At 46.5% G+C, this 14,267-nt stretch overlaps 1 protein-coding gene across 1 annotated transcript; it reads left to right on the forward strand.

The window, feature by feature from the left end:
• The first annotated feature begins 985 nt into the window (after positions 1-985).
• On the forward strand, positions 986-14,220 carry CIDEB (cell death inducing DFFA like effector b). The gene is made up of 5 exons (XM_070954287.1): positions 986-1,126; positions 5,927-6,071; positions 6,879-7,028; positions 10,529-10,719; positions 11,566-14,220. Exons 1-5 carry the CDS (start codon positions 1,086-1,088, stop codon positions 11,702-11,704), a joined length of 666 nt encoding a protein of 221 aa, XP_070810388.1. The 5' UTR covers positions 986-1,085; the 3' UTR covers positions 11,705-14,220.
• The last annotated feature ends 47 nt before the right edge of the window (positions 14,221-14,267 follow it).

Here is a 14,267-nt window from a genome sequence, read left to right on the forward strand (position 1 = left end):
CTCCCGAAGGACTTGGGGCGGCTCACAAGTATAAAATGACAATAAAAACAATATCACTAAATAGCATTAAAAATCCAATTTAAAAATCCCACAGTTAACTAAAAAACCCAACCAGATCAGGTGATTTGAGTAAAAAGCCAGGTCTTAAGATCTTTGCGGAAGGAACCGAGATCAGGGGCTGTCTGGAGCTCGGTGGGTAATTCATTCCAGAGGGTTGGCGCGGCCACCGAGAACGCCCTCAATCTGAAGGCCACCAGCTGACATTGTCTGGCCGATGGCACCCAGAGGAGGGCAGCCCTATGTGACCGCACTGGGCGGTGGGAGGCCGGTAGGAGGTGGTCCAGCAAGTACCCCGGGCCCGTGCCATGTAGGGCTTTATAGGCGAGAGCCAGCACCTTGAAGCGGATCCGAAAGGCCACCGGCAGCCAGTGCAGCTCGCGCAGGAGAGGTGTTACACGGGAGTAACGAGAAGCTCCCATAACAACCCGCGCGGCTGCATTCTGGACCAGCTGGAGCCTCCGAATGCACCCCAAGGGCAGCCCCATGTAGAGGGCATTACAGTAATCCAAACGAGAGATAATGAGAGCTTGAGTGACTATACGGAGGGCATCCCTGTCTAGGAAAGTTCATTCCTCCAAGTATTGCGGCGTCTAAAAGATATCAGCCTGGCCACTCTCCAAGCCTGATAAAGGTCGGTTATTGTGAACGATCTTGAAAGACTGTGGGAGAGGAAAGACTTGGCTGGAGAAGAATTCACTGTCGATGAAATAAAAAGGGTTTATCAGGACGAGGACTCGGCTTCGTGCTGCTGGGAAAGCCTAGGTCAGATCAGTTTGGTGAAGAAAACAGACGCTGTTGTTCACTTTGGAATTTGCACCATGCTTTCCACATATACACACACACCTCCATCTCTCTCACACAAACACACACCCGCTCCTGCCCACAAATCACAGTTCAGAGTCCAGACAGAGAGAGAGACCAAACAGGTCAGCGTGTCTCTTTTGCAACTCGACACAAAACAGCGACGAAGCAGGAAGAAACGATCTCTTCGAGCCGGCAGCCCATCAGCCCCTGCCGTGGGCACCATGGATCTTATCAATGCCTTGGCCCCCTCGTCTTTGTTGAAGTAAGTTCGTGGAGATGGGGGGGGCGGGGGAAGAGGTGGACGCTGGAGAGGTTGGGGTTTGGAAGTCTCGTCTTCCGATGTCCTTGTCATCCCGGTTTCTCCAGCTAGCTCTCAACGTCGTCTAGCCTACTTTTGTGGTTTAGTTGGATCGGCCGTCGCAGAGACCGTCTTTTCACAGGTTACAGCAACCAACCCAAGGACGTTGGGGGACATGGAAAGGGAGGATTTCCCCCAGCCCTGTTTGCGGGAAATCAAGGAAGGCCCAGCAAACTAACTTTCTGACCTCCTGGTTATTTACAAAGATTTCACAGCTGGATTCAGCCGGTTCGCACCCCTTCGGGAGAACCGGTTGTTAACTTTCTGAGCAGTTTGGCAAACTGTTTGTTGGAAGAAATCATTAGGGCAGAGAACCAGTTGTTAAATTACTTGAATCCCACCACTGCCCATATGGTCGTCTGACTGAGGGGTTGCGGTTAGGGGAGAGGGTATATGTTACACAAACCTGGGTTCAAGAGACCCAGAAGGCGGCTTGTTTCAGTGATCAATTCAGCAGAATGTCGGTTCTGTTGGAGCTGAAAAGGGGGAGGAGAGAGAGAGAGAGAGAGAGAGAGAGAGAGAGAGAGAGAGAGAGAGAGAGAGAGAGAGAGAGAGAGAGATAACCAAGTTACACCTGAAATAACACGAGCGGCATCTGAAATCAAAATGTCTTCGCCTTAAGTTGGCCAACCCCTGAAGAAGATTCGAATTCGGAAGCAGGGTCAATGTTTAAAACGGATTGCCAATGGAAGAGGTTTTCCGTTCTGAATTACCTCTTTTTTTTAGAGCGGGGATCTCTCCACACTTGGCAACTTTTAAGACTTGTGAACTTCAACTCCCAGAATTCCCCCAGCCAGCAAAATTGAAGTCCACTGTCTTAAAAGTCACAAGATTGGGAAATATTGTTCTAAAACAGGGGTCTCCAAACTTGGCTGGCGGAGGAATTCTGGGAGTCGAAGTCCGGAAGTCTTAAAGTTTGCCAAGTTTGGAGACCCCCCTGTTTTAGAACAAGATTTCCCAACCTTGCCACTTTTAAGATGCGTGGACGTCAATTCCCAGAATTCCTCAGACTTGGGGAATTCTGGGAGTTGAAGTCCGTCCGTCTTAAAGAGGTCACGCTTGGAAAACTCGTTATTTATAACAATAATGAAGGGGAAGAGAACTAAATATTAATATTGTGCCAACTCCAAAAATATGGATAGTCCCCTTTTCAGATTAAATGGTTTATTTATTTTTTGTTTGTTTGCTTGCTTGTTTGTTTGTTTATAAATTTTATAAGCCGCCCATTTTACCTCAAGGTAACTCTTATTCTTAATAAGCCCAGCTCTACAGCAGCAACATTCATCCAATTTTGGCTTATTTTTACAAATGCAAGGTAGGATCTGGCTTGTTTCATACTTCAGAAACTAAAAGAATCCACACTGCTCCATAGATATGTCTGTGCAATTCAGATGGACTCCCTTGCTACTCCATCACTACTCCATCCCTCCCTCTTTCTGGAGAAAATTACTTGGAATTTGGACTCTGCCCTCCACAGCTAAGGAGCAATGCTTCCAGTAATAAACAGTTCCACGTATTCCTGATTAATTGTGGCTGTTTGGGGAGCCCATTAGGGCTAATCTCTTAAAAATCAGGGATGGGAAAGTCTTCCAGAAGGATATTTTTCGTGGCACTGTAGAAGAGGAAGGCGTGTTTTTCTCTGGGCACTCTGCACGTGCCCCGCTGCACCACACTGCAAGATCACGTGACATGTTAATACTGCTTTATAATGCCTTGGTAAGGCCACGCGTGGAATATTGCATCCAGTTTTGGTCGCCACGATGTAAAAAAAGATGTTGAGACTCTGGAAAGAGTGCCGAGAAGAGCAACCAAAATGATTAGGGGACTGGAGGATAAAATATACAAAGAACGGCTGCAGGAATTGCGGATGTCTAATCTAATGAAGAGGGACGCGGTGGGTCAGTGGCTAAGACGCTGAGCTTGTCGATCGAAAGGTCGGCAGTTCAGCAGTTCGAATCCCGAGCACCGCGTAACGGGGTGAGCTCCCGTGACTTGTCCCAGCTTCTGCCAACCTAGCAGTTCGAAAGCACATAAAAAATGCAAGGAGAAAAATAGGGACCACCTTTGGTGGGAAGGGAACAGCGTTCCGTGCGCCTTTGGTGTTGAGTCTTGCCGGCCACATGACCACGGAGACATCTTCGGACAGCACTGGCTCTTCGGCTTTGAAACAGAGATGAGCGCCGCCCCCTAGAGTCAGGAACGACTAGCACATACGTGCAAGAGGAACCTTTATCTTTACTGTATATATAATTTACCTTTAATTTAATGAAAAGAAGGACTAGGGGGTGACATGATAGAGGTCTTCCAATATTTGAGGGGCTGCCCCAAAGAAGAGGGGGTCCACCTATTCTCCAAACCACCTGAAGGCAGGACAAGAAGCAACGGGTGGAAACTAATGAAGGAGAAATCTAAACTAGAACTGAAGAGAAATTTCCTCATAGTGAGAACAATTAAACAGTGGGATTTCAGAAGTTGTGGGTGCTCCTACAATGGGGTGTTTTTAAGAAGAGCAATCTTCTTAAAACACTCCAATGTTATAGGGTCATAATGGTGAACCTATGGCACGCATTGCCCTAATTCAGCTCCGGTGTGCGCCAGCTGATTTTCGGGCCTTCCAAGCCCACCGGAAGTCGGGAAACAGGCTGTTTCCAGCCTCTGGAGGGCCCCCAGGAGAGGTGGGGAAGGCCGTTTTCGCCCTCCCCAGGTTCTTAGAAAGGCTAGGGCGCCTGGGGAGGGTAAAAAACAGGCCTACTGGGCCCATATTTATTTATTGATTGATTGATTCGATTTATATGCCACCCTTCTCCGGAGACTCAGGGCGGCTTACAATGCGTTAAGCAATAGCCGCCATACTTTTGTATATACCTGCTTAGTACGGCTTTCGGGCCCCCCCCCCGGCGTTTTTTTTTTTATATATATACAAAGTCAGCTTATTGCCCCCACAATCCGGGTCCTCATTTTACCTACCTCGGAAGGATGGAAGGCTGAGTCAACCTTGAGCCTGGTGAGATTTGAACTCACAGTAATTTATTTATTTATTTTTATTTTATTAGATTTTTATACCGCCCTTCTCCCACAGGACTCAGGGTGGTGAACAGCCAAGAATAAAAAACATCACATACAAAATTTAAATTTTAAAAAAGAATTAAACAAAATTTGGGCCCGATAAGTTTAAAACACCCCAAGTAAAATCCATTTACAATTAAAAATATCTAAAGGGGGGGGGGGGGGTTAAGACAGCCCGGCTTGATGAAATAAGAAAGTTTTAAGGGCACGGCGAAAAGCACGGAGATCTGGGATCCTACGTATCTCTGGGGGCAGGTCGTTCCAGAGGACAGGTGCTGCCACAGAGAAGGCCCTCCCCCTGGGGGTCGCCAGCCGACATTGTCTGGCTGACGGCACCCTGAGGAGTCCCTCTGTGGGAGCGTACTGGCGGTAGGAGGCTATCGGTGTCAGAAGGCGGTCCCGTAAATACCAATAATTTGGCTGAACAAATTTAAAACCCCAATAATTTAAAAACAAATTTAAAATTTCCATTTAAAAAGGGGAAAGACTTAGGTCAGGCCAGCTTGATGAATAAGAAAGTTTTGAGCGCGCGACGGAAGGTACACAGATCCGGGATCCTCCGTATCTCCGGGGGGAGCTCATTCCAGATCGTAGGTGCCCCCACAGAGAAGGCTCTCCCCCTGGGGGCCGCCAGTCTACATTGTTTGGCCGACGGCACCCGGAGGAGCCCCTCTCTATGGGAGCGTACTGGTCGGTGGGAGGCTATTGGTGGTAGCAGGCGGTCCCGTAGATAACCAGATCCTAAGCCATGGAACGCTCTAAAGGTGATAACCAAAACCTTGACGCGCACCTGTAAGACCACCGGGAGCCAATGCAGCTCGCACAGGAGAGGCGTCACATGGGAGCGCCCCGTTGCTCCCATAATCCCCCGCGCGGCCGCATTCTGCACCAGTTGGAGCCTCGGGGTGCTCCTCAAGGGGAGCCCCATGTAGAGAGCATTACAGTAGTCCAGGCGGGAGGTGACGAGTGCAGGCAGCTGGCAGCTAAGTGCTACTTAACATCACTTTAGTCCGCTGCGCCACCAAGGCTCCTTATCAGGCCATCACGTGCCAAAAGCAGGGGGAGCACGGAGGCGTCGTGCGCGCATGCACAGGGGGTGGGGCGCATTGTATTATGGGTATGGGCACGCACGCACACGGGCCCCTCGCACTCCCCACTTTTGGCACGCAACAGCAAAAAGGTTTGCCATCCCTGATATAGGATCTCCTGCTTGAACAGAGGGCTGGACTAAAAGACCTCTAAGGTCCCTTCCAATCCTGTTGTTCTGTTAGTCTAACAAAGAGAAGGACTACGGACGACATGATAGTATCTTCCAATATTTGAGGGGCTGCCCCAAAGAAGAGGGGGTCCACCTATTCTCCAAAGCACCTGAAGGCAGGAGAAGAAGCAACGGATGGAAACGAATCAAGGAGAGAAGCAACCTGGAACTAAGGAGAAATTTCCTGAGGGAAAAATTAACCAGTGGAACGACTTGCCACTAGAAATTGTGGGTACTCCATCGTTGGAGGTTTTTAAGAAGAGACTGGACAACCATTTGTCCGGAATAGTATAGAGTCTCCTGCTTGGACAGAGGGTTGGACTAGAAGACCTTCAAGGTCCCTTCCAACTCTGTGATTCTGTTATTCTCCCTCAACTCAGGTCGGTCTCCAATGCGGGTTCGGAAATCTCCCGCCGGGTCTGGACCCCGAGCCCTCCGCCCCAACGGCCGTTCCGGGTGTGCGATCACAAACGCAACATCCGCAAAGGACTGATGGCAAGCACTTTGGAAGACTTACTTAACAAGGTTCGTGTATTAGTTCTGTGTAGTTTTTATTGTTTTAAACTCTTTGACGATTGTTATTTTAGTTCGTCAGCCAGAGGTTCAAAAATGCTGGATTTGGCGTTTTGGTCCACCTAGCAGTTCCTTCTCAAGGACCCGAGATAGACAGATGTGTTTGTGTTAATTATTATCATCATTTTATCTCCCAGAAAATGTCCCCCCCACACATACACCCACATACACACACAGAGCTGCTTTGAAGGTCAGGTGTCAACTCGCAAAGCATTCCTGGTCTGCTCTCGAGTTGCCATGGGCAGGAAAGTGGGGAGGACTGACGGAGCAGTTCAGCAGCCATGTTCAAAAGAACATTCCAGGCATTTCTTCTTCAAGAGTTGGATCTCAGATTACCAAAGCCGGGTTGTGAGGCGTGTTTCCTACAGCCCGCGAAAGTGCCTCGTTGGAGAATGTGATTTATGACACAGACTGAGAGAAGGGGAAACAGGGTCAGAAATTGAGCCATAAATTACGTGCAGCAGAGTTGACTTCACTGGGTAGATGCTGACATGTTGCTCCTAATAAATAACTGGATTTCTTTTGAAACTTGGCTCGAGACTCATGAGTTAATTAGGGCATCTGTCGGAACCCCGACAGTCAGGTTCTGAATTAGCAGCAGGTCACTCCAAGTCCACCTCACTTTTCCCCATCTGTGAAATGGGCATAAAATCTTGATGCACATATTTAACGCATCAAAGAAGCAGTTTAAGGAAGATGGGGGGGGGAATGTGTCATCGCCCTTGCGTGCCTCAGCTTGGTCGGTTTCTTGTTTTGTAGGCCAGGGAGACCCTCTTGATCTCTGGCATGGTTTTCTTGGTGCTGGAAGAAGATGGGACCCTGGTTGAGACGGAGGAATTTTTCCAAATCCTGGAAGACAACACAGCCTTGATGGTGTTACAGAAAGGACAGAAGTGGACTCATGGCAAGGTGAGTGTTAGCCAATCAAATCAAGAAAAGATTGGACATCCATTTGGGCGATAGAAGGTCTCCTGCCTTAGACGCCTGGGGGCTAGACTTGAAGACCTTCAAGGTGCCTTCCACCCCTATGAGTCTAGTATCTATCTATCTATCTATCTACCATGTTTCCCTGAAAATAAGACCCAGTCTCATATTTTTTTGAACCCTGAAATAAGCGCTTGGCCTTATTGCCATGCGCTCAAAAGCCCAATTAGACTTATTATCAGGGGATGTCTTATTTTGGGGAAAACAGGGTACCTACCTATATCTATCTATATCTATCTATCTCTATATCTTTCTCTCTAGCTATCTATATCTATCTATTTATCTATCATCATCTATGTATCTTTCATCTATCTACCGTGTTTCCCCGAAAATAAGACCCTGTCTTATATTTTTTTTGAACCCCAAAATAAGCACTTGGCCTTATTGCCATGCGCTCAAAAGCCCAATTGGGCTTATTATCAGGGGATGTCTTATTTTGGGGGAAACAGGGTAACTACCTACATACCTATATCTATCTATCTATCTATCTATCTATCTATCTATCTATCTATCTATCTATATCTTTCTCTCTAGCTATCTATATCTATCATCTATATCTATATCTCTCTCTATCTATAGCTATCTATCTATTATCTATCATTTATCATCTATCTCTATATCTTTCTATCTCTCTACCTATCATCTATCTCTATATCTTTCTCTCTAGCTATCTATAGCTATATCTATCATCTATCTCTATATCTTTCTATCTATAGCTATATCTATCATCTATCATCTATCTCTATATCTTTCTATCTATAGCTATATCTATCATCTATATATCTTTCTATCTATAGCTATATCTATCATCTATCATCTATCTCTATATCTTTCTATCTATAGCTATATCTATCATCTATCTCTATATCTTTCTATCTATAGCTATATTTATCATCTATCATCTATCTCTATATCTTTCTATCTATAGCTATATCTATCATCTATCATCTATCTCTATATCTTTCTCTCTAGCTATCTCTATTTCTATCATCTATCTCTATATCTATCTATAGCTATATCTATCTATCATCTATCATCTAACTCTATATCTTTCTCTAGCTATCTATAGCTATATCTATCATCTATCATCTATCTCTCTCTTTCTATCTATATCTATCTACCTACCTATATCTATTATCTATCCATCTACCTATCTATCTACCTATACCTATCATCCATCTATCTATCTATCTATCTATCTATCTATCTATCTATCTATCTATGTATCTATCTATCTTTCTCTCTAGCTATCTCTAACTATCTTTCTCTCTAGCTATCTACCTACCTACCTATCTACCTATCTACCTACCTACCTACCTCTATCTATCTATCTGAGGTTGAAGAAAAGATTGGGCCTGTATTTGTCCAGGATGGTATAAGGCCTCCTGTCTTTGAACACCTGGAGGTTGGAGTAAAAGACCTCCAAGGTCTCTTCCAGCTCTGATGTTGTAATACAGCTTTTCACTGTTGGTTTTCCAATTTCACAAGCTTTTGGTCATTTCTATCATCACAAAATTATTCTAAACTCAAAAACGTTTATTTTTTCACCTCAGTCAAAGGGGTCAGATGTGAGAAATAAATTTTGGAGGCATTCCAGATCAATTTGGGTCATGACCAAGGCCAACCACGCCCATCTCTGGTTTCCCTGCCTTTATTTCTTCATAAAATTTGGGTTTTCTGCCAGCTCAGCACCCCTTTTGTCACTTGTGGTGAACAGAAAGCTGGCAGGAAATGCCTCGGGTGCATTTTTTTTTTTTTAAACAAACCCCAAACCACAGTAAAAGGAGCTGCTAAAATTGGATTTGTCGGTTTGGGGTTTTTGTGGTTTCACACAAACACACATCCATTTTTTGGGGGTTGCTTTGGTGTGGTGTTGCATTTTTCTTGTTGGGATCTCAATTTTGTTTGAATTATATATTCGATTTTGATCCTGCCTTTATTACTTTATCAGTAACACAAGCAAAAATACTTAATCTTTCTATTTTCCTCACAAAAATAACAACCCTGTGAGGTGGGCTGAGAGAGAGAGAGAGAGAGAGAGAGATAGATACTGGCCCAAAGTCACTCAATTGCCTTTCATGCCTAAGGCAGGACTAAAACTTACCGTCTCCTAGTGATTGGGCTAAAGTTATCCGGGCGCCATTCATATCTAAGGCGGGATTAGAACTCACCATCTCCTGGTGATTGGCCCAAAGTCAGCCAGCCGGCTTTCATACCTAAGGTGGAACTAGAACTCCCAGTCTCCTGGTGATTGGCCCCAAAATCAGTCAGTCAATTTTCATGCCTAGGGTGGTACTAGAACTCTCAATCTCTCAGTGATTGGACCCAAAAACAGCCAATTTTCATGCCTAGAGTAAGACTAGAACTCACCATCTCCTGGTGATTGGCCCCAAAATCAGTCGATTTTCATGCCTAGGGTGGGACTAGAACTTACCATCTCCTGGTGATTGGCCCCAAAATCAGTCAGTCGATTTTCATGCCTAGAGTGAGACTAGAACTCCCAGTCTCCCGGTGATTGGGCCCAAAAACAGCCAATTTTCATGCCTAGGGTGGGACTAGAACTCCCAATCTCCCAGTGATTGGGCCCAAAATCAGCCAGTCGCTTTTCATACCTAAGGTGGAACTAGAACTCCCAATCTCCCAGTGATTGGCCCCAAAATCAGCCAGTCGCTTTTCATACCTAAGGTGGAACTAGAACTCCCAATCTCCCAGACTGGCCCAAAAACAGCCAGTCGATTTTCATGCCTAGGTTGGGACTAGAACTCACCATATCCTAGTGATTGACCCAGTCAAACAGGTGGTTTTATGGCTAGGTCAGGACTAGAACTCACCATCTCCTAGTAATTGACCCAAACTCACCCAGCCAGCTTTCAGGCCTAAGGCAAGACTAGATCTCATAGTCTCCACGTCCAAAATTAAGACCACAATACTATTACTAGTAAAACTTAAAAAAAAAAAAAATCACCCAGCCCCTTAGTAATTCTAAAGGGATGTATTTAAGGTAGGACAACACAAGTTGCTAGCCCTCAAGAGGCTAACAGCAGGAATTTAAACCTACCGTAACTTCCTCAACCAGCGCTTTTGAGATATCCTGTGATATCGAGACCCAGAGATCCCAGCCAGCTTAGAATTGCACAAATGTCATCATCTTCTTTTAACGACCCCATAATCCCTTGCGGGGTAGAGTCTGGGCAACTGAATGGAGCTAGCAGTGTTTTAATGGCCGGATGCCCTTCCTGTTTCCGATGAGGAGTTTTGTTCAGCAGATAAATTTTCATCGTGCCGAGAGAAATATCTGCCTCTACCTAGGATCGAACTCACAGCCTCCCGATTATGAGGCGAGAAAGCTCCACCTCTAGGCCACCACACCACTCCTGCATTGCACCAAAGCGGCATGCAGTAATACCCCCTTTTTTCCCTCCCAGAGCCTCAGTCGTTCGTTCGGCCTGAGCGGAGACAAGCCACGAAACAGCAAGGATATCGCCCGCATCACATTCGACGTTTACAAGCTGAACCCGCGGGACCTTTTTGGCAGCCTGAACATCTCGGCCACCTTCTACGGCCTCTACTCGATGAGTTGCGACTTCAAATGCCTGGGACCCAAGAAGGTTTTGCGGTGAGCCTGGTTCCTTGGCCTCCCCCGGGGAGAAAATGCAGAGGGAGGTTTGGAGATGGCCCAAGAGCTTTCCGAGGAAGAGTTTCTGCCAATTCACGTAACAGGTTGAAAAGAACGCAGGAATCTTTTGTGTGGAAATGTGAGAAGAGAAAATTGGTGTTAAGAGACACTTCAGTTATTATAGGGATAAACCCATCTCCAGGTTGGTGTTTTTCGGTGATTTTCGGCCTTCCGGGCCCACTGGAAGTTGGGAAACAGGCTGTTTCCGGCCTCCGGAGGGCCTCCGAGGGGCCTCCAAGAGGGCGGGGAAGGCCATTTTCGCCCTCCCCAGGCTCCAAGAAAGTCTCTGGAGCCTGGGGAGGGCAATAAACGGGCCTACCGGGCCATTGCGTGCCAAAAGCAGGGTGAGGTCGGGGGGGGACTGCGTGCATGCACGGGGGGAGTCGGGGCACGGGGAGCATTGAATAATGGGGGTGAAACTGTCTGCGCCACTCATTCTTCGTAACTTGACCTTGATAGATAATGTCTCTCCGGCAACAGAAGGCTCTCGTGCATTCCTTAGCTTCCCACACACACTGCAAATGAAAGCGGAACTAGAACTCCCAGTCTCCTGGTGATTGACCCAGTCACCCAGCCGGCTTTCATGCCTAAGGCGGCACTAGAACTCACGGTCCCCTGGTGATTGGCCCAAAGTCACCTAACCAGCTTTCATACCTAAGGCTATCTCACTTAGCAACAGAAACCTGGGGCTCCCTTGTGGCCGTAACTCGAGGACTAACTGTCGACACCTATGTTTGTGAATTCTTTTGACGGAAATCCCCTTTTTTCTTTCTTTCTTTCCGCCAGGGAGATCCTGCGGGTGGCATCCACCGTCATGCAAGGCGTCGGGCACGTCCTTTTGGGGGCGTCCAACTACATCCGCCGGCTCCTGGACGCGGGGGACAATTGGCACCCCCAAGTCAAGATAACCAACTATCAATATTGAGGCCTCCTGCCCCGCAAACCGCCGGAGAACCTCCCGGCTTCGAACTGATCTCAAGGGAACCCACTTGATTCGGGAATCAGATTTAAAGGATATTTAAACCAGGGGTGAAATCTACTTATCTTCCCAACCGGTTCGGAAATGTGCGCGCGCAAACTTTTCTGCGCATGCGCAGAGGGTAAAAAACAGGTAACGACGACCGGGGTGGGCGGAGCCTCGCACTGCCATCGCTACCGGTTCTTCAAACCACTGGCTGCCATCGCTACCGGTTCTCCGAACCACCCACTACCATCGCTGCCGAACCGGGCCGAACCGGGAGCATTTCACCCGATTTAAACCACGGATAATCTTATCTGCAGATTTCTGTCCCCTTTTCAAAGGTGGAGAGGGATTGATCCAGGCTGGCAAGCGCTTCAGAATCTCCTCAGAAAAGAGCTTTTTGTAGGACTGCAAAACCCATCATCCCTGGCACTACGGTCACGATAAACCGCCTTTGCGGGTGAAATCAGGCTTGACAAAACCGGCCAACTGACCCGTATCCAACAGCGCGGGGCTCTAATCAGTACATTTAAGGCATAATCTTTTGCTTGCCAATATCGGGCCGTAGAGCCTCCAGCTCAGCTACCACTCTACCTGCATTTAACTGGGAAAGCGGAACTTACGACCATTCGCTTAGTCACTAATTAATACTTCTACAAGTAGTTCAGTAAACTAGTTGAAACTCACAACGGTTCATTTAGTGTCGAGTTACGACGGCACTGGGGGAAAAAAATCTGATTTATGACCAGGTCTCGTATTTATGACCGTTGCACCATTCATTCCCTACGGTCATAAAATCAAAATCCAGGCGCTTAGCAACCAGCATTTACAGGTCGTCCTCAACTTACGACCACAATTGAGCCCAAAACGTACGTTGCTAAGTGAGTTTGGCCTCATTTTATGACTTCTCTTGCCGCAGCTGTGAAATGAATTGCTGCAGGTGTTAAATTAGTAACACAGTTGTTAAGTGAATCGCATTTCCCCATTGAATTTGCTTGTCAGGTCGCAAAAGGGGATCAGGTGATCCCGGGACACTGCCACCGTCATAAATATGAGTCAGTTGCCAAGCAGCCGAATGTAAAATCATAGGATGCTGCAATGGCCACAAGTGTGAAAAAGTCACTTTTTTTAGTGCCGTTGTTAACGCCGAACGGTCACTAAGCGAACTGTCGTAACATGAGGACTATCTGTATTTATGACGGTTGCAGTGTCCATATGGGATCGTCATCTGCAACCTTCCCAACCGGCTTCTGGCAATGGGAAAGCTGGATTCGCTTAGGGACTGCATGCTTCATTCAACGGCAATTCCCTTAACAACCAGGGCCAAAAAAAATAAATAAAGTGTTAAAATCAGGCGTGACTCGTTTAACGACCGCCTTATCAACAGAAATTTCAGTCACAAATTACGGTCGTAAATCGAGGACTACTTGTATTGCAAGGACCTACACTGTGCCTCTTATTCCTGCTGGTCAATATTTAGTCCGCTGATAATGGCTCCTAGTCCAACTTCCTACTTAAGACTTGCGGACTTCGACTCCCAGAATTCCCCAGCCAGCCGTGAGAATTCTTGTCCGGCAGCCATGCTGGTTGAGGAATTCTGGGAGTTGAAGTCCACCCATTTTAAAGCCACTTAAGGTTGCTAACTCCCATGCTGGCTGAGGAATTCTGGGAGTTGAAGTCCACAGGTCTTAAAGTTGCCAACTTACGAGATTTAAACCCTGATTTAAACCATGGTTGTCAAACTCAATTTCATTGGGGGGGAGGGGGGGAGGCCTGGGTGGGCGTGGCTAGTTTGGCGCCACTCCCCAAACTGCTGGCATGTTTCCTCTTCACATTGGGTAGACCAGGATCGGATCAGACCATGTAGGCCGCATCCAGTTTGCAGGCCTTGATTTCGACAGGCCTGATTTAAACCAGCATTTCAAGGTTAGAGGAAGCTGTGGGCAAACGCAGATTGTCCAACCAATTTGTCTGCCTCAAAAGCAAGACATGACAGCTGCCTGCAAACAATTAATTGCCTTTAATGCAAAAATATAAATAAATACCCATTTGAGAATAGAGTCAAGTTAAGGCGGTGCCTGGAGCCATTTTAAAACCTCCTGTCTTTTTTCTTTCTTTCTTTCTCTTTCCTTCTTTCCTTCCTTCCTTCCTTCTCTTTTCTTTCCTTCCTTTCTTTCTTTCCTTCCTTCCTTTCTTTTTCTTTCTTTCTCCTTCCTTCTTTTTTTCTTTCTTTTTCTTTTCTTTCTTCCTTCTTTCTTTCCTTCCTTCCTTTTTTTTCTTTCTCCTTCCTTTTCTTCCCTTCCTTCCTTCCTTCCTTCTCTTTCTTTCCTTCCTTTCTTTTCTTCCCTTCCTTCCTTCCTTCCTTCCTTCCTTCTTTCTTTCCTTCCTTTCTTTTCTTTCCTTCCTTCCTTCCTTCCTTCCTTCCTTCCTTTCTTTCTTTCTTTCTTTCTTTCTTTCTTTCTTTCTGACTACAGTTCCCATCACGAGCTATCCAAGAGCGATAGGAACGATTCCTATCCCATCCACA

The sequence above is a fragment of the Pituophis catenifer genome, unplaced genomic scaffold, assembly GCF_029215685.1.
Source record: "Pituophis catenifer annectens isolate HBS135680 unplaced genomic scaffold, rPitCat1.0.hap2 SCAF_15, whole genome shotgun sequence".
In the NCBI taxonomy this organism is placed as follows: domain Eukaryota; kingdom Metazoa; phylum Chordata; class Lepidosauria; order Squamata; family Colubridae; genus Pituophis; species Pituophis catenifer.